Source organism: Spodoptera frugiperda, chromosome 4, assembly GCF_023101765.2.
Source record: "Spodoptera frugiperda isolate SF20-4 chromosome 4, AGI-APGP_CSIRO_Sfru_2.0, whole genome shotgun sequence".
NCBI classification, from domain to species: Eukaryota; Metazoa; Arthropoda; class Insecta; order Lepidoptera; family Noctuidae; genus Spodoptera; species Spodoptera frugiperda.
Genome location: NC_064215.1, coordinates 6,196,362 through 6,217,290, shown reverse-complemented (window position 1 = coordinate 6,217,290; position 20,929 = coordinate 6,196,362). Strand labels below are relative to the sequence as shown.

Genomic DNA, 20,929 nt, shown 5'->3' with positions numbered 1-20,929 from the left:
TGAGGTTACTTTATATATTCATTAATTTACTTATTTTTTTCTTTTCAGTATAAATCTGAGTCTAATACTAATTACTACTTACCTTCGGACCTAGCTACAAATAGGTAATGTGTGGGTCTCTGACATTTAAACTTAAGTACATGACCGGCTCCAACTTTTGTACAAAAACCGTATGACGTCTATGCCTTTTCAGAAGAAAAAGTTTCATGGCCGAATCTTTGTTTAATTAATTTAACAAAATAGCAGATCATATCGTCTAGCAAGTTTAACCCCGCGCCTGCGCCAGCGTAGCCCCGTTTCCGCGCCACCCCCATTCTAGAGTTCGATCGCGTTACGTAGACGGTACGTGAAACGTAATCGTAAGTAGGTCGCTGGCTGGCAGTGCGCGCGCAGGCTGCCGTGGCCCGCGCCCGCCCCCGCGCTGCCACTACGACGTCACTATTGATCGCGCACGTGGCGCCGTAAGTGACGTAGAGCCTGGCGCGTCCGATAGTACACCCTTCCCCTGTCTGCCCCCGTCGCCGTACCTTGCCGGGGCCGGGGTGGCTGGCATCCTCTGACGCTCGCGATACAGCCCACCCCACTTCCACTGCATACTGCAATTACTATGTCATGAACCGATTTACAGTCAACGATGACCACAAATACCGCAATTTTATTTGAACTTGCTGGTTTTTTATGACGGTTTTAGAAATGAGGAAAATTTGCGATTTCGGTATCCAAGTTGCCGCTTGTACCTACTACTACCTATTGCCTACTTAGTAATTTGTATTTTGTGGTTGCACTAAACAAAAACTTTACGACTTAAAAACATTTCCGTCTCAATTATATCGAATTTAATATTAACTACATCACTCGTCATTTTATGAGTTACAATATCGTAGCTTGTTTGTGTATAAATAATGTACCATGTATCAGATTGTATCGATCTGTTATTGTAAATGATTACTTTAGTTACCTGGAACTGATAAAGTAGCATCAGATCGAAGTGCGATTTCTAGTTACTTATAGTTAGCACAATCTCGTGACGTCACCGTACTTCTATTCTTGTTCCATAGAAGTGCTCTATGACCCAACATGATTTATTTTATTTGTTTTCCCTGTGTCACTCAACCGTATCAGCATAATATTTAGATAAAGCAAGATAAGGTAATTAAAGTTCCTGTTTGTTTACTTTCACGTGGCTCAATGTGCTGTTGTGGGGTTTCCACAATCAGTGGAAAACGTTGTACGAACATAATTATGCCGTTACGGCCATCTACAATGTTTGTCCACGTGCCACAAACCGTGTTATTTTTACACATTTTTGGTGTCATTTCAAAGGAGTGTTCATAAGCTTTACTTTATACTGTTTTTGCTGTACAAGATAGCGATTATTTTGTTTATTGTATTCAAGTAGAAGTCGGTGACGGTACCCACGATCAAAATAAAAGTAAGCATGTGCAGCTGATTGACATATTGATGTTTACAGAACACCATAAATGTTACCAATTCGTGGCGGAAACAATTTCATACACGTGTTTTACTGTTTGAAAACCGTTCAAAGCTTGAATGAAATCTAAACGGTGCCGAGAGTGTGCCGTATATCGATTTGAAACTGTGTCCTGTATATGTGAGGAACAATACAAACCGCATAGTGGGCTAATCTTATATTTAACGAGAGTAGTAGAGCTCGTAGCACAATGGAGCTAGCCTGTGTGTGTTCACAATTTGCATGTGCGTAAGAGCCGGCTTAGGTGCGCCCTACATAACGCCCTTCACTTTACAACAGAATGCATTTAGCATTGTTTACTTACGTAACACTGCACTTATAGAGCTGCAAGGAAATCGTTATAATCCTCTTACTAAGACACTTGGTTCTCTTATAGTATAGGTACTTATTGTATACAACTAGGCAGATTTCTACGCTCTTATGCCATGTTGTGTAATATTCGATGTAAGACGGGCACGTAAATACTTGAGTAGTTCCTAAATAGGAAACTCTGTAGCATTTATTGATATCTTATCAATCGCAAAGTCGTTCTAATCAAGGGGAGCATTCTATTTATACATGCATCTAATTATTAATTATATTATCTCATAATGATACTTACAATATACGATGTAGGTAATGTAGTAGGTTACATGATAAGAAATTAACTATAAACAATTCATTGGATCATATAGAGGTTGAAGTGAACTCAGTTTTGAAAGCAACCGCAGTCTGAAACTGGTTGGCGCCAATTGTAACTAAATACACTAGATCAACACAATACATTATGTGTGACGCAGACGTTTTTGTGCTAGAGAAAAAATAGATGAACACCGTAAGGTAATTTCGTCATTTTGTCTTTACCTCATTACAAACAACTCATAAAAACTTGGATGTTATTCTATTTTTGTCGAATGACGTACTGCAGTACGTCATACCTGAAACGTGGAGAGATAAAGCAACAAACAAGACAGCAATGAAGGAGATCTTGGAATCGAGGTTTAATGTGTTCGTTGGTCACAAAATAACAGGAAAGATAATTATAATTATACGTCTACATCAACAACTAACATTTTGGGACAAAAAGAACAAATATTATTTACGATGCGATACAAAGACTGTTATTTACTCAGACTAGTGTTATTCCGGTGTCGTGGGTTCGTGTGCAGACATAAGTTTCATAATAATTACAAATTGTGTACAGTTTCCTTATTTGTTGCATGTAGGTTGTGGCCAAAACATGTTTGTGAAGATTGTTTATAACGGCGACGACTCCACCTGCTTTTTCAAGACTAACTTACTTTATAAATATGCTTGCAAGTGTTGCTGAAATTATGGAAATAATGATGGACAAAAACGGTTGAGTTTAGTATCGTCATACACCTGTTTATCTGCCCAACATAATCTCTTGTTCCTATTTAAAATGTCCCAAAAGGTAGCAGTGATGATTTGATCTATTCTTAACCCAGGGCCACTCTCCTGAATCTGAAACAGAAAATTCTGGTAAAACAACCAAGTAAGAAAAACTGTTTTTTTTTTTTATAATTTGGTCTAAACATTTAGTTCAAAAGTTTCTTTGATTGATTACATTTTTACAATTATGAAAGTTACCTACATTAACTGAATTACAAGAAAGCGTAAGTATATGACCCTCTGTGAGCATACTTGTGCAATATTTGTACACTGATAAAAGTCGATTTAGATAAATATTTTGAAAGGGTAGTAATGACAAGGTTCAGTAAACTACAACGCGTCTAAATATTGACTTTTTGGTGTTATAGAATTCAACGACTACACATATTTGGTTAAGTGAATGTAGATTGTAGAAAATAGCGTCACAATCAATTACTACAAACGTACGGCAATAAACTTTAATCAATAAATGTAAAACGTGACGTTACGTACGTAAAAGAAATCTATATACACGTATATGTAAGAACGCGAATCCATTAAAATGTTCGGTGAGTGAAGGGTTGCGCAATGTTTTCATTAGAACCTGAAACTGAAAAGGTACAACCTGGCTGACGCTCGGCTCACGGTGCACGACGCGAGTCTCGCGTCACGCGGGAAATAACGCACTTTGAACGCTTGTATAACTTTTATGATTGCTTTTAAGGCTATATAAATGGTGACGTCAGCAATATGCTAAATTGTCCCATGGCAAAATGACCGTGTTTACTCAACAATAAAACCTGAACAATGAGAATAAAACACATTGAGCAACGTTGCTGTAATGATGTCCCTGGCGTTACCTGCCATGTTTCAGCAGAGACTATTTATAACTTTATTGATGTACGGTAACTGCGCAGTTTGTGTCTATTAGCCTTGCTTTTTATTGGTGAAATCATACAAGACCATTTATAGATAGGGTATACTGAGTAAAATGCACTTTCAGGAAATATTAAGCAGAAATAATGTTATCCCTGAGGGCGTAGGTTGAGTTGAACTTTAACACCCACTCTCGTTCTCCCACTACATCGTATTTCTGATGTTGTGAAACGTCAGTACAACACAATTTGTTTTAAAACCAAATAGAAGCCAATTTCAGGCCGTGTGTCACGCTTTCCCGATTTTCCGGAACGATCTTGTGTTTGAAACCTTTGACCTTTTCACTTATTCAGTTGTTACACAGTATTTTGATATAGTACGTAGAAATGTACATGGCGTTTGCTTTGGTCTGGCAAATAAAACTCACACTCATTACTTGACGAGGTCGGGTTTGGTAAATGTATTTGGACTTGGATTTCATAACATTGCATCAGTTCTATATGGGTCAGGCTACGCTGCAGCGGAAAGGCCGAAGGTCGTGGTGCACTGCAGCTGCGGGGCGTGGGTGTGTTCCGCAAGGGTTGGGAGGCAGGCAGGTAGGTAGGCGCCAAGAGTAGGCGACCTGGAGGGGGAGCGTACACGCCAACATTACATAACTCCACAGCTGTAGCTAGTTTACTTGCCGAGTTCCGTTAATACCGAAGGTTGCTGCGCATAAGGTCGTCCGTCTGGGTCACGACGCAAGCCGCGCCGCGCCGTATTTACGACTATATTTTCTAGGTAATAGCAACCTTCTACTTCCACCGCTGTTCTAATCAACTATTTTTAGATTTTATACTATTGAAAGACAAGTTGTAACCTTATTAAGTATTTTAAAGAAGGAAACTATTGCTTATATAACATTACACTTTGTAATTCCATAAAACTGATATTTCCTGTAAACATAACAAACCTTTAAATGCTGTGGACGTGCCGTAGTAATAGTATCCGCTATCTCTAGTTCGTATCTACGACGTATCTCACTATCTGTTATTTCAGAGTGCATTTTTATCGATTTATCGTAAACAATATTTATGTTACATTTCATTGGCATAAGTACTTGTTATTTCATTTACTGTTTTTAAGCATCATTCTAATATAGAGCCACATTAACCCCCAAAATGTAAAATACACGTCATAACAAAAAATAAAATTAATTCGTGGTTAACAGTGGAAAGAAAAACTGAAAAAGAAATCAAGTAAATATTAATTGTATCCAAGTCTTATATGAACCAATTAGTCCACCAATTACTCGTAATTTGTAACTTGAGGTTGTATGAAATAATAACATATGTAGAGAAAAACGCTGTACCTATTCATTAAATTTCAGTGTAGATAGGTCAGTTATTAATATTTATAACCGACCTTGTTTCTAGAAATACTAAAATAACAAGCCTTAAACTTAAACTGACCATACATACATAATTATGTCCCAGTTTCATCAAGTAAAATATTTTAATTCGTTGGAAAGAAACCAGTTTTCCTAATTTCCCAGAAGTTATCTAAACTTACATAGCTTCTAAAATATGTTATTATAATAACACATACAAGTTTTTTTATTGTAAGTAATCTGTAATTTTTGTCTGCTTTTGTTTCTTCATTTTATTGTAAAAACAGACTCACACACTATTGTGTATAGAAGACATAGCTATGGTCAAATTATCATTTTCAATATTGCTGTGGACAAATCGTGATAATAATTGACCGAATCGAATGACCAACGCCAAATTCCTTCGCGAGACATGAGTTAGATTCTCCATTTTCTAATCTGCAGATTATTGCACCTTTCTCCTCAATTGTAAATGCTTTGCGACGTTGAGATGACATTTTTCCACAATAACAAACGAAAAAACAATGCGTAACCTTCAACTGTCAATTACTCACTGAGATTCAAAACAAAAACTAGGCACGTGCCGAACGTCGTCGGGAATTAACGAACATTATTGAAGGTAAAGAATCGTGCCGGTCATTATAACCGGACATAATTTATTAAAAATGGGTCATATAAAGCGGCATGTCACTGTATCATTATATCCGACTTTTTTCAGAATCATAGAAAACCAAACTTCGTCATGCAATTATCGTAATATTGTTTAAAATACATGTACCTTCTTGCCTAGTATATTATCAATATACCTATCAATCTTATCGGCATATCGATAACATCTTGAACATATACGTACATAACAATATATTATACATTTTCGAATATATTTCTGAATTGTTGTGGTTGTAGGATTTCCCCGCTAAGCTGTGCGTCATCACTGTAGCGCACTGAACATAGAATAATGTAGGCACCAAGTGGCTATGTTTGTTATTTTTAGCTTCATCGTCTAGGTAAATTTATTTAAAAACCGTGTAAAAACCTAGTTAAATAGGTGCACTAGTGTTGTTAGTTATTGTTATCATTAGCTCTATACAATAAATAGGAAAAGCCGAAATTTTCTTAGCTTTGTTTGAGTTAGCTTCGAAAATGAAAGCAAATGTATGACGTGGTTGGCGCCGCCCGCCGTCTTCGTCGGCGCCGGCGCCGCGGCGCAGGCTCGGGCGCCACACTCTTGCGATAACCAATCAGATTGAAAAGCTATGACAGCAAAAACAAGGTAACTCATCTTACTGGGCTTACATATACCGGGATAAGTATAAATAAGTTATGCATGACAAATGATGGAAACATGAGGCAAGGCGTCTAGAATATAAACTTAACAGTTTTGTTCTTATTATTCATAATTCTGTGGTTTGTTTATTTCTTCTGTTCACATTACTTGTATAAAATATGGTTTACAATATTAACGTTAAAGTTCTGAACTTAAGATGCAGAATACTGGGGACATTTTACATCTCTTTACTGGCTCAATATTGTATTATCCCTATTATGTCAGTCAATAATGAAATAATTTTAATGAATTTTAGCAATTTTAATGGAAATACGTACATACAAAAGTAACCAAAACAAGTTAAAAAAAAACCACAAATGGTTTACCTGTTTTGATACAAACTGATGCCTGCGTCAGTCGACCACATATGAGTTTGTTTATGAATATAAACAAAATTCCCTTTTACTAAATACCCTTGAATTACAGCCCACGTGTACACACAACCCCTTTGTGAAATGTTTGTGCCTATTAATAGAGAAGCCACAAAAGGCAACCTTGTAATGCAGCACCAGTATTTACAAACAAAAGATTGATGTTCCTGTTATTTAAAAAATAAGAATATAATGTCTAAAGGTCTGAAACGTGGTACTTTTAATATGATACTTTATATTTAAAAGTGTTACTGGCGAATTGTTATGAAAACTTACTATTTACTTGTTTTCCTTTAGGTAAGACTAATTCAAACGTATACACTAGCAAGTGCTAGTGGTTACACAATTTGAAATACATGGGAAAAAGTTTCCTCTTTTTTATATCGCGATGTTTTTTTTCCTAAGAGCCTGTTTCACCACCTTCTTATAAGTGCCCGATAAACTTATGTGACAGATAGTGCATACAAATTACATTCTTAATTCAAAATGATCTGATACATAACGGCTATCCAGACATTGTGAAACAAGTCCTAAATTTTGGTGCTATTCTTCTTGACACGAATCCAATGAAATGACTTAAGCCAAACGATAGCGAAATAATATTTGTGTCGCTTATAAGTAGCCTCTTTAAATAACACGTAAGTTTGAACAGTTATCTATCGATATCATTCGTGTTGTAAGTTAATTGTTTAGTCATCAAGGCATTTTTTCGCAGAACTTGTTAAGGATGGTAAATAAATAAAGTTTTTCCTGTATTGACTCGATTATATAAGTGTTAGTTGTTAAAAATTTTAATGATTCTATAAATATAATGCAATGTCGTATTAAACTTGGGTATTTTGAGAGACTAAAAAAGCTACAGTTTCCTTAAAGCATGAGCTCAGTTTGGTTTTTTGCTTCACGTATGATTAAATTTGCGCAGTCTCTTATAATAAGAGCTCGTAATGATGTAGTTAACATGTTCACAAACAGATTATTCTCATAATATCAGTAATACATGGTATGTGTCATGTGTATATTCTAGTAACTAATGACAAATTAATATACAATTACGGTTATGTGGGGAAATATTAACATTTACAAAACATACTCGGTACGGATTCCACTAAAGTGTAGGGCGCGTGAATCGCACTCAAGCAAGAGTGACGCAAGTTGTTTTTCTAACTTCACTTAGTCACTACTTTATAAAGTATTTCGCAAGAAAAGGTGCCGTGTCCCCGTTTCAGTTTGTAAACAAACATCGTCGCGGTTCCGTAGGTTGTTCATGATGACTTAAAATTATTTCTGCATTTATTCAATAATATATTTAGCGAGTGTACGGACATCAATGAAGTTTATATTGATTTTTCAATATGTCTGTGAAACCTTTGTTAGTATTCAACATGTTCCAGAAGAATTCGGTAAGTTACGAAATCCCTTTTATGCCTATGTAATTTTTAAAATAAGTACATATTTGCTTAAATAAATTATACAGATACATATTAATAATTTTTGAAATTGCTAAGTTGGTGTTTATGTGTAACACATAATTTCTTCATAATCTCACTCTAACAGTACAAAATCTCACATTCTACTTAATAAATACATAAATGTCTATGGACCACTTATGTTACTTTAACTGCTGGTCATTTTATGTTCTATTTTTTTCTTTTCGGATGCTCTTAAATCGTTTGTGATTGCATGTTACTTTATCTGCTACTGGGAACGCTGAAAAGCATCGGAATAATTAATTAAAATAAGGAAAGTAACATTATTTATTAATCTGAAGTATAATTTCAAAATATAAACTTGTAAACATTACCTGTGTATGCAATTTAATTACGTAATACCTAAAATACCCTATATAGGTTATGTATTAAAGAAAAATAGTTTTTTTCCTGCAATACAATGACTTCATTGTTTTTCTTTTTAAAAATACTACAATGAGTATTTTTTGATACTCTTTCTGTTTCTTAATTGTAAAACAGGATGTTTTGTCGTCGCTAATCTCTATCGACAATCGTGTTCGGTTATCTGTCATAAACAATGGCGCTTTCGCATGCCTACACGTATGTACATTGTACGGCGTATGAGTATGCGTACTACAATACGGCATGCGAAGTACTATATTGTACTTCTTTTTGTACACAACACTTCATTTCAATGCAATTGAAGATTGTGTGATTATATTATGACTTTGCCCCATTCCACCTGTAGCCTGTTTCTTTTTAACACGAGGTAAGGTGCGTTTAGGGTGCAAACTTCCTTAAAGATAGAAGTAACAAAATTAAAGAAAACACTCGAATGGAGACAAAATATATCTCAAAATGATCTTGAAATCAGCCCTATTCGTTTACAAGCTCTATAATACTATGTACATGTGAATACTTTCACAAACAATAAATTTTACCTCAAGAATTTCGTTTCAAACAACAACCACTCTTAAATCAGTTTATTAATTCTCGTTCAGGACCTACGGTACCAGACAAACAGGCAGGTAAAATTATAAAATGTCATTTTTGTTGTCGGGTATTTGTAACTAGCAATTAACTCGTGTCCAAGAAATACAGCAAACCGTGGGCGTGTATTGTCAAACCTAGTGAATGTCATTTGGAATGTGTCTAAATGGTAGGTTATTCTGAGAAACTGACATTCAAACCGAATCCGGTTAAGACTCGGTGTAAACCTTGTTGGGGTAAATAAAGGTCAGGAGTAAAAGGATATATTTTACCAAGTGTTCTACGAGCTCATATTTGAGATATTGAGAGACACTTTGATAAAGTAAAATGAATTTAAAGATTTGATCCCTATATGCGAAGTCGTGACGTGACTTATTTATCAATAATGTCCATAATTATAAATGGAACCAGCTATTTTGTTTGTAATGTAATAGTAATGATTACCTACATACATTATTGCTAATAATATAACATCAATAGAGGAGAAAATGTTATTTTTAAATTGATAATTTTGTTTACATGTATATTTCTATGGGGTTTTTCACAGTCATTAGCTTTGTTTTTTCCTCTAATGACTATTTCATGGGTTCAATACATATAGCATTATCCTTTTCATACATTTTCATATGTATTTACCGCATACCTAAAATGGTGTTTGTTGTTTATCGAAATCAGTACAAAAAGTTAGGTACCTACTATGTCGGCAATGTTTTTAAAGAACTGGTTACAAATAATAACTATGTATTTAATTTCAAAAGTATAGTGGTATCTACCGGATTTTTCGATTACCAGATGGCGCTTATTTAGCAAGAGGCCAGTTTGTCCAGTCACTGTAGCTGTCAACAATTGAATGATCAATGGAGTGACACTGGCTAATTCTCTATAGGACGAAAATATGAGCGGTTCGCACTAGCTTCATCTGCTGAGCAAAGAAGCAGTAGCCCCTTTGTGTTAATAAAGATTCTATGTACACACGTATGTTAGGTACTTACAATAAGTTATCATTGTACCGGCATTGTTTATGGATTTATTTCGTATCACTAAAACGGAAATTCCCTTGCGTATATACCGACGATCTTATTATATACACCACTACATTATACACATACCAGATTTTCCTTGTATATAAAACATATAACTTGAATTAAGTTTAAGTAAAACTCTAGTTTCCTTATAAGTTTCGTCGAAGACACCTATTTATTGTTTATATTAGGTATTAGGAGTTTGTTGGCACTTGAATAAGGAAAAAAATTCAACAATGTCATATCATTTCTATAAAATTAAGCGGAAACTGTAAGCTTATTCTAGCGGTAACCGTTTAGAGTAAAGAGACTTAGTCGAAGTATACAAAATATGTAAGTAACAATGATTCTCACCGAAATTTCAAATTATACAGACGTCTAGACAAGACTTTTAGATTATACATCTATAGTATTGTCTAGACGGGCCATGACCCTTTTAATATGAAAGTACTTGAACGTAAAGGTAGACGAATTTCATGAGCGTACTATGAAATTTACTGGGCGGGGCTTGGCGACTGGTGCTGTGACCCCCGGGATTTACCCGGACCAGACGATAACTTTGAAGAAGGGTTCAATCAATTGGATTAAGTAAGTCCCCTGCAAACACTGTTTTCTTATATTGACTTAACACTGCGCTGGTATCACATTTCTGTAAATGTTTACAAGTGTGATTTAAACACACTTGGCATTCGATGTGTGGTGACTACATTTGACGAAGTGGTTTCTAATTTAACTCTTGTAGTTTCAACTTAATTATATGATCACTCTTAAACAAAACAGAATTGTCCGTCTGTCTGCAAAGCTTTGTCCCATATAAATACAATTTAGAACAATAAACAGCAATAACAATGGTTTTATTGCCAGTTTGTCATTGCTTTTCTAAACTCACAGGAAAATAACTAAAGTAATTAAAATATCTGCGCGCCAAAGGTTACGTCTAGAGGAGACAGACTTGTGTGTCTAATCTTTTAACTAATTGACTTCATATACAACTCGAAATTTACTGCTAGAAGAATAAAAACTATATATTCATAATTACTACGTTTGTCTGGTACACATCAAGGTGAAAATGTCTGTTCAAAGTTAAATGTCATGTGACGTTTTCAATCATCAATTACGTATACCTACTTGAGCAAATTAGCAACGAAAATTCGTATTTTCCTCATGACTATTGTTAAATTTGTTATTTATTGTCGTCATTGTAACAGTGCCTACTTAAATGCGGGTCTAACAAACAATTTTATGATTTGTTGATACGTGAACATGTTAGTGATTAAATTTTATTTTGTTTATCAAAACTAAATTGTATCTTATAAAGGTCAATATCAAAATTCAAAAAATATTAATGATAATTTTATTAAAATCTCGAAAGCCTTGTTGGTTGATTACCCGGTAGTACTTCGGGGTACTTTATTTTTCCTAAAAATATTCGCGGTATCACGAAGATTGGTAAAAATGGATGCTACATTAAATATTTTCAGCTCTGCCTAAACATTGCCATTGCCCATTGCTCAGTCCTAAATATAATAAGCTTTAAATTGAAGTTGTGGTGACCATACTACAGCCGAAATTCGTAGTGCGTAGTTTGCAGCGCATCGCTCGTAGCAAGTAGCTTGTAGGACGTTTGAGCTTTTTCGTCTTATAAACTTTTAGGCATACATACTATTAGGTATACTACGCGCTACAAACCTAGCGTTACGTATTACACGCTACGCACCACACGCTAGATACTACGCGCTACGATGTATCCGCTACGAAAGACCCACCACGAGAATGGCACTAGCACTACGCATTACGTACTACGAGCTACGCACTGCATGCTACGTGCTACGCGATAAGGTCTACGCGCTACGAACTTTTCACCGCAATTTAAGTGTAAAATTGGGTCTTGTAGATTTAAGGCTGTTTACCTATAGGATTAGGAACTTGGTACTGCATACCTTATAGTAGTGCAAACTATAGGCTCGTCTCGATAACATTTTATTTGTGGTATTTAAGTATTAATTTGTAATACAATATGTAAACCGGCTTCTATATTATAATTACTGGACTACGAAGCAGCATCATTAATCTTATATTATTTTTAACTGAACTCTACCCGACTGAACAACAACTTTTAATTATTGTACCTATTTAACGTAATAAATACATATACCTCTAATGATTATCTACTTAAACTTACGTACCATGATTGTTCTGTACTTGGTACTTAAACTATTGAGAAACAAAAGCAGTAATGACAATTCTCAACAATTATTTCGTATTTCTGTCTGAGAATAACATGTTGTTGTGCATTTAGCGTTATCTGCGTTCTGTTCGCGTAAACATCAGTTAAAGTGTAGGTAGAGCTCGTGTCATTAAGCAGTCACATTGCCATGGCTGGATCACGCGATGTTTTGACTCTCGTGAAGGACATGGGACGTGAGAACTCACTCTTTTGTGTGCCTTATTGCTGAAATAATGAATCGTTCTGACGACCCATCCGACCTTGTTTGTTTATACTTATATAAAGGAAAGTAAATAAGTCATTTTCCACGAAAATGTTTGGTGTGGACATTTGTTAATATTACTAAGACGTGAACATGATGAATTGATGTCGCCTATGCACTAGGACATGGCAAGGTGGCCTTTCAATCTGCAGTGAAAACGATTATTTATTTTCTCGAATATCTTCAAAACAGCACTGTATCTCTTTTTCACTATTTTTAATTTACACAAGACATTGATTAATGTTGAGTGTCGTGGTCGGTCTACTATTTATTTTGTACGTGCTACTCGGTATATTTTCGCGTAAATTCCAAAGTGCATGTATATATTTTTTTAATTACACCAAACTGTTTTTATGCTCTCGTCTATATCTTACTATAATTATATTCTTGTTTTCCAATGTTTAAGATTTGTTTTGAAGAACATAACAGAGAAACATTAAAATAACAACATTAGAAGAGATGCAAATTTTGAAATACCTACGTTGTTTATCGACATCGAGTTCACTAAAACACCTAATTAAATTCTAATGTTTATTAAAAAATTCAATTCACTGAACTGGTTTTGATTAACGATCACAGAACCACGCCGTGAACGTGACACTAACGATTTTGTCTCATATAATATATTTCAACAAAATTGTTTGTATATTGAAATAAAATCCATCGAATGAAAGTGTTGTGGTTATACATAATACAAGTCGCTTCCGGGGCTGTATGTGCGCGGGCGCATGGCGTTTGAACACAGAGCGAGTTGGGCGCGGGCGCTACATCATGCGTGGGAACCGCGTAGGCACCATAAAATTCCCACGTCCTATTGTCTCTGATCGGCTCACGGCCCAACCTTTGACACATCATATTCGACCTAAAAACCCGCAGACAGGTTCACTGGTTGAAGCAGTATTATTGTTCCAATGAACACATTACACGGAGCTATGATGATGAAAGTCTCTGTTTTAATTACATTTATTTCAACACGCGTAAATTATTGCTTATTGTAACATTCTAAATAATAATCACGATCACGTTCTGTTGTTTATGAAATGAATATCGTATTTGATATTTGATGATAAGATAAAAAATACAGAAAGGTACGCAAAAATACCACCTAAGCAGTTCGAGTACTTACAAAATGTATGTGTTATCGTGTGCTGTGTTATGTAATTATTGTTTTAATATGTGTAGCGAAGACAATACGGTTTGCGTCGGCGCCGTCAAGGTCGGGGTCGTTGAACCTATTTACGTCTTTCAGCAAGAGGCGCCGGCCGTCGCGCCGCGCGCCACCCCGCACGTGGAAATAAACTGTCATTATAACACCCTACGATAAATAGATTACTTACCGCGATAACTAGGCACCATGTTGACTTTATAAAACAATTCTAATTAAACGTTTTGTACAAGCACTTCGTACTTAAACATGCAGAGAAACCATAACTGGTTTAGGGACAGCAGAGGATTAGTAAAGAAAATTGCTTTGATATTATAACGAGTCCATTATTTTATTTTCCTTTAATACATCAAATGAACCGAACTGTTTATGACAGTGAAAGGTTTTATTTATCAATCTGATAAGCAATCTTTATGCAAATACGCATCGGCCACGCGACTAACAAATGTGCGATGAAATTGTTTTGTATCAAGTTGGCATACTAATTTATACGTATTATTTTGTCATGCTTGGGGTCTTATAATGAACGCGTATTTCTTATTGTTATAGTTGCAAAACTAACTACCAATACAAAAGCGCGGACTATCAATATTTGTTATATCTCTGACGTCTTTCACTCGGCGCGCCGCGCCGTGTTTGTTCGAGCGGGCCTCACTGTTCAGCTTGTGTGGCCTCTTTGCTCTCATTCTTTCATTGTTTACCGTCAATCAAAATATCATTTATTACTACGACCGACTTTATTCAACACTGTCACTGCTATTATATTTGCCAATGTTTGTAACGACCTCCGTCCGTTACCTAAGTAATTCGTATTAGAGAACTGTATAAGATAGCAATGAACTTAACTGTATTTTGTCTTTCATTTGACATTTCCCGTAATCATTTTAAATGTAAACACCGTGGGTATTGCGTACCCACGTTGAGACCTGAGCGCTACCTACACTGTTCATGCCCACTTGAACAAATGTCGCAACCTTTGTAGTTCTTAGTTGGCCCGCTACATTACATACAACGGATTTAGTTACTCTTGCGTGGGTTTTCTCACGACGTTTCCCTTCATAGTTTCATAGTGTCGATAAATTTAAACGTATACGTAATTATTTACTGTTACATAATACCGTACAAATTTATATCAATGAAAGTTATTGTGTCAATTGTTTGTGGACAATGTTATGTATGCTTAAGAGCCTAGAGAAGGAAACGAGCTTCATTCAGAAATGGAGCAACAAACGATGAAGAGAAGAGTTGTGGAATTTCCTATGAATCAAGTATCAAAAGTGTTGGATAGAGCAAAACGTAGACATTTGATATTCATCTTTTAATTATGCATCACCCAACAATTAACCAAAATACACAATATTTTTGCTTAAGTAATGCAGAAGAACGAGTAGCCACAGCTGTCGGTGTCGGCAGCGGCGCCGGCGCCCGCGCGCGGCGGCCGCATTGGCTGAAACGTCAAACGAACGTCTAATTTTCATTTCTAAATAAATCTATAGCTGTGCCAAATCATCAACAACAATGATTCCAATCTTCTTTCTCCTGGCCTATGCCCAACTAGGTTGGGGTCATTTTACTAGAAACTACTGCCATCTACCATTCACACCCTTAATGGAGTAATAGATACCGTAATGTCCCAGAGAGCCTAATTAGTGCTAGTTAATACTACCTACATTTTCTAACTACGCAAGCTACTTGCAAAACATGCGTAGGAAAATAGCCATTCCTCAGTAAAAATTTTCCTTCAAGAGATTGATCTCTATAATTTCATTTAATCATCTTCTATAGGTTTTATTCGCCGCTGCAATTGTTCACATACGTTGAGAAATATATATAGTTATTTGCAGATTTAAATACCAACTGATGACGGTTACAATAAGTTGGTTTGATCAGAACACGTTCTCAGTAGAACGTATACCTACGCGCATATTTGCGCAGACCTTGGACCAACTCACCATGCCATGCCGGTGACTGACCGTCGCCTCGCCGGTTACTGACACCCATCGCAAAAACTCCACGCCAAATATCATGGATATTATCATGCTTATGTGAAAACAACAGACTCGTGGCGATGTTTGGACCCTTGGACCTCGTGTTGCCTCATAAACGCTAATTGATTTGTTCATAAAGTATTGCTACAAAGCCACAGTAACTTCTACCTAATACACAACCTAATAGAAGTCCTTTAGTGTATACTGCCTATTTTTATTATTGGAGAAATTCATTATTTCGTGACAAAATCGAAAGTTATCCTTATTTTTTATTCTCACATAAGATAAGGATTTGTTATAATTTAGTAATATCCTAAGACATTTTTATTATTTTAGAAGCTCTTCAGTATATTTAAATATAGTTCTGTCCGTTTAATAAAACATCTCATTGCAAACGTTAGCCGTTTCAATTGCATCAATAGCAGGAAGTCGTACAAATAACAAAGACCACATCATCTTCCCGTTTGTTCTATTCCATGAGTTCTAATTCAAGATATCTCGTAACGTTTCCAGCTAGCAGAGATAAACGAAATCAATATAATTTATAGAATGTAAATGTTTTGTCCAAAATAATGTAATCGTATTGTGTTGATGTGTATTTATTTGTGTCTGTGGTGCAAGCGGCCGAGTATTTCCGGTGTAGTGTGTTGTGTGATGTGTTTGTGTCAGAGCGGAGTCCAGCGGAATATTCTCGGAGCTGTTTGCCGCGAGCGATGCCCCGTGTTTACTGTTTACAATCATTGTACCCTGCACACGCACATACCGTATATAACATAATATAGCCCCTATTTACTTTGTATATGACTGCAACTGTAAACAAGACAGTTTCATTGGATCCGGCTTTCATTATATTTCATTGTACTCTGCTCCATTGTAAAGATGTTTCATCTAAATGTTTTCTGATCTGTTATAATAACAGACACATTAAGTAGTTATTTCATAACAAGCATTCCCATATCACGTTGTCTGTTTTATAAAAATTGTTGACCTCTAGATATAAAACAGTGTGAGCGTGAGTAAAATCGTGGGCTATGTTTACAAACACGACCCTCAGATAAATAGGTTATCAGGCGTTCACGTTGAATTTCTGTTTTATTAACTGGATGAATGAATACTCGTATATCGGAAAAGGATCAAAATGTTGGATTCGCTTTTGCAAGAATGACGATATTGTTTACCATGGGCGGAATTCGAAGAATGAAACACTATATACACTGGCTTGTGCTATTAATAGTGGATGATGAGCTACGTGATGGATGGATGACGCGGCCTCGCCGACGACGCCGCCGCCGCGTCGGTGCAGCTTGGCGTGGCGCCCGCGCCGACCACGTCCCGCCCCAAGTAGCTTGTGACTTGTAGATCACGAGGAGGCGAGGGCGCCATATTCTACTACTTACGTATCGCTGGACACATCTGTATTTTATATGCTTACAACAATTACGTTACACATCAGCTTGCCTTATCACGAGTTGACGCTGACGTAGCTACGTTTCACGTACCAGTGATGTAATTTTGTACTGATCGTGTGATACATACCTACTGAATGAATGCCATATTTATACATTTTCGTACAACGATACAGGTAGTTTTGTTCGGCGTAGCTTGATAGAACCTGTATAGCAACCAAACAAATAGGTTCTATTTTTTCAATACCTTTAGCTTCTAAAAGCATTTTGATTAAGTAACAAATATTTTCAAATAATAAGAACGTAAAAAAACGTGTTGATAAAGTTTGTATATTACGAGTTGTCACGCTTTCAAGCCCTGATTGAATGCTGATCTATAAATTGTCACGACTAATGAGATATTACCAGTTTTTTAGGTTACTGGCGTCACGGATTTTTTTTGTCACTACTGACAAAACAATAAAAATATTATTTATAATAGGGTCGGGTTAAAAACAGCGTATGAGTGTCACAAGGCAACCGATTTGGTTGCGCGGTGCCTGCGCCTACGCATGTAGTGATTCATTCGTTTGGCCGCGCAACGGTAAACATTACCCTAATTACTGTACACTAGTGCAATGCGAACTAACCTAGCTGTAACTGAAGAATGTCAGCGTGATCAGCTGCGTAACGGTGACATACCTCGCAGCCGCCAAAATTGCCTAAAGCCCTGAAAAGTGTCGACAGAATCTAAACAACAACAACTAACTAGGCATTTTGTTTGCGACCATTACAACAGTATGATTAACTTTATGCATTATTATGCATATGAATCAACCAGCCAGCTAGATAGGCTAACATTCAAAATAATATATTCAATACGTAATTAGCAGGATATTAAAATGCGTAACTTCCAATGAATGACGTAGGTATAAAATTGATAAAATACTTATCATTAAATTGGGTTTTGTTTATTTCGGGGACCTACCTCGAATAAATAATAGTACTGACAACGAACTTCGAATACTTGGAAGTATTTTTCCTTTAGTTTATGTATGTAGGTATGTGTCTTTATATATCCATAAGGTTTTGCCTAATAGGTATTAGGTTATTTAATAATAGAAGCGTGGGTAAAACCTATTAAATAACAATCAAAACGGTGGTTTTTGTACGGGTAAATGTACTTGAAACACAAAAGAAACTTTCCATGTTTCTGCTACCGCATTCAACGTTCGTAATGTAAACAAGTACATATAGGAAAATATAAATAAAAATAACCTTGTATTACTAGACAAAAGTACCATACCATTTATGTTCAGTATTTTGCAACGCCAATGCGGATGCGTGCGATACGGCCTTGTGTACAATTTAGAATCGTGCAATGTCGTAGTAAATAAACAAAACAAATATGATAGTTTGTAGTTTAGCGGGTTGCCATGACTTTATTATTGTTTTAAGATTCATTGAAATGGTTAAGTTAAAGGCCATTTCACTATAAATTAAAAGTCCTCCTTTTATGTTTGTCAATGCGGGAACGACTATATTTTTTATTTACGGTGTAATTGAGATTGACCCATATTTGATGTTCATATATTTCTTTTAGCATTAAAATTAATCACCAATGTCGCAATGTCAATATATCATTGTTACATGTATACTGATATCTAGCAATAATTTATACTGTATTTACATACACATAAGTACATAGTACACCAGCATTAAGTAATCTATTACGTGTGCATAACCATCGGCATTGTCATTAATAAACTCGCACTAAGGATTACTCATACGCACGTCAATCTGAACAATTGATGTCGTAATCATAACTCTCCTTTTTAATTATACAATAAAAATAAAGGAATGTTATTATCAGCGAGCCAATCACTATAAATCGAACTAATAACAAAGACTGTTAAAATAAATAATACATAACAAGTTCGCGAAGTACGCAGGTATTTCACACAATGACGCGATCGGCCATCGTCAAGCCTTGTTTGAAACAATTCAACCGGTGATACAAACATGCAAGGGTCGCATACTATTTATGTACGGTTTGGGATGAGTTACCGGAAATGCCTAACAGCTTGTTCTGCAGAGATCAATTTTGGCAATATTCGTATAAATATTATCATGCGCATGAGTAGAGCGCATATTGCGTATCGTCCTTGTAGCGGCGGTCGGGATCGTATAGTATTAGCTGTTGCATCTGCAACTAGATAATGTTGTGTTTACTACATTGGTTTATATTGGCGTGGTCTTGGGTGTTGCTTGTTTGCGTTTATTTCTGCGTGCGCTTCGGTGTCGAGTCCGCTTTTAGCCGCAACATGAGCCGCGAGCGTGCAGACGCCGCCGCCGCCATGTCGATGCATCGCGCCAACAATAGGACGAACTTACTGTCTACTATATTTTTTTCAATTCCTGTTGATACACCACACAGAAGACTTCTTTGATACAGTTTATGTGTAGATAGATATAAAATTCTTCCAGGCACCTTGCCAGCGCGGTCATTGATCACGGATAACGACCTGATATTTGATACATTTATTTACTGTCAATAGAATTGCGTAGTTCAGTCAGAGCAGCACACAAAGGCAAGCTAAACGTCTTTCTTAGAGGTATTTTAAGCACTTTAGTTGCATTCACTATACTAATATGTATTATTTTAGTGGGAAGGCGGACTCAATGAAAATGTATAAATAAACCACACAGACGCTCGCTGCCCTGCTGAGCTCTTTTTCATTCTTCGATATGTGACGTCACACCAAATATTTATTGGTGTCAAAATTACAACTCAATACACGCAAACATAAAATATGTCATGAAATGTGAAATGAACATCCATACAGTTGTGGTCGGTGATTCAAGGAAAAATTCTAATTTGCACAGAATCTCGTACTTATCATCATATTTACATTTCTTTTATTTAGTCTTTATCTACAATATAAATGCTAATTTCCTAATGAATACCAGCAACAGATCCTTCAAACCAATTCATCCGTCTTGAGGGCGGAAGTTAAAATCTCCGAAGACGTGTCACCTGTCAACATTCGATCGAAGACTAGGAAACACCAAAGTCAAGTCAGTAACATTAACTGAAAATATAAAATTTATTAAAACTGAATGCGATTCTGAAAGTTCAACGAAAGAAACTTTCTGTAATCGAGTTATTATAATAAAGCATGCAGCAGAGTTGATTGAAAGTCTCCCTTCACTTCCACGTGCAATTGTTGCACTTCGTCATCGTGCTTGATTTCATTTTATATTGCGATAATGGAATATTTCATTCCTTTTCCGTGCTCACTATTATTTTTTCTTGTAACTGATAAGCGGTTAATGTACTAAGTTCAGTATAGCGTATAGTATAAACCACGTGTAAGCGCGTCGCACGCACCATTTTATATAGCTTTATTTATCTACATGTACAATAGCTAAGGAACATAGAGACGTTATGTAACAAAAGATTAGGTTTATAGCCTTAGTGGAGCTGTGAATAATCGATAAAGTATACTAGATGGTATGTACGTGCAAATATCTTGCACTCTTATCGGCATACACGTGCTTTCAGTTTACTATGCTACAATACTACTTGCACTATTGTGAAAAGCGACGTAGCTGTTAGTAATTTGCTTGACAGCC

General features: G+C 36.0%; 1 protein-coding gene across 3 annotated transcripts in view; it reads left to right on the top strand.

Annotated features, from left to right (window-relative positions):
- The window catches only part of LOC118272397 (3-phosphoinositide-dependent protein kinase 1), a 55,133-nt gene that overhangs the window by 13,340 nt on the left and 20,864 nt on the right, over positions 1 to 20,929 (top strand). Inside the window, exon 1 of one of the 3 annotated variants that reach the window (XM_035588879.2) lies at positions 8,012 to 8,206. The exons of the other annotated variants lie outside the window; for them this stretch is intronic. Coding sequence (XP_035444772.1) covers positions 8,159 to 8,206 — 48 coding nt within the window. The 5' untranslated portion in view covers positions 8,012 to 8,158. Of the gene's footprint in view, positions 1 to 8,011; positions 8,207 to 20,929 lie in introns of those variants that run through there. 3 annotated transcript variants of the gene reach the window in all.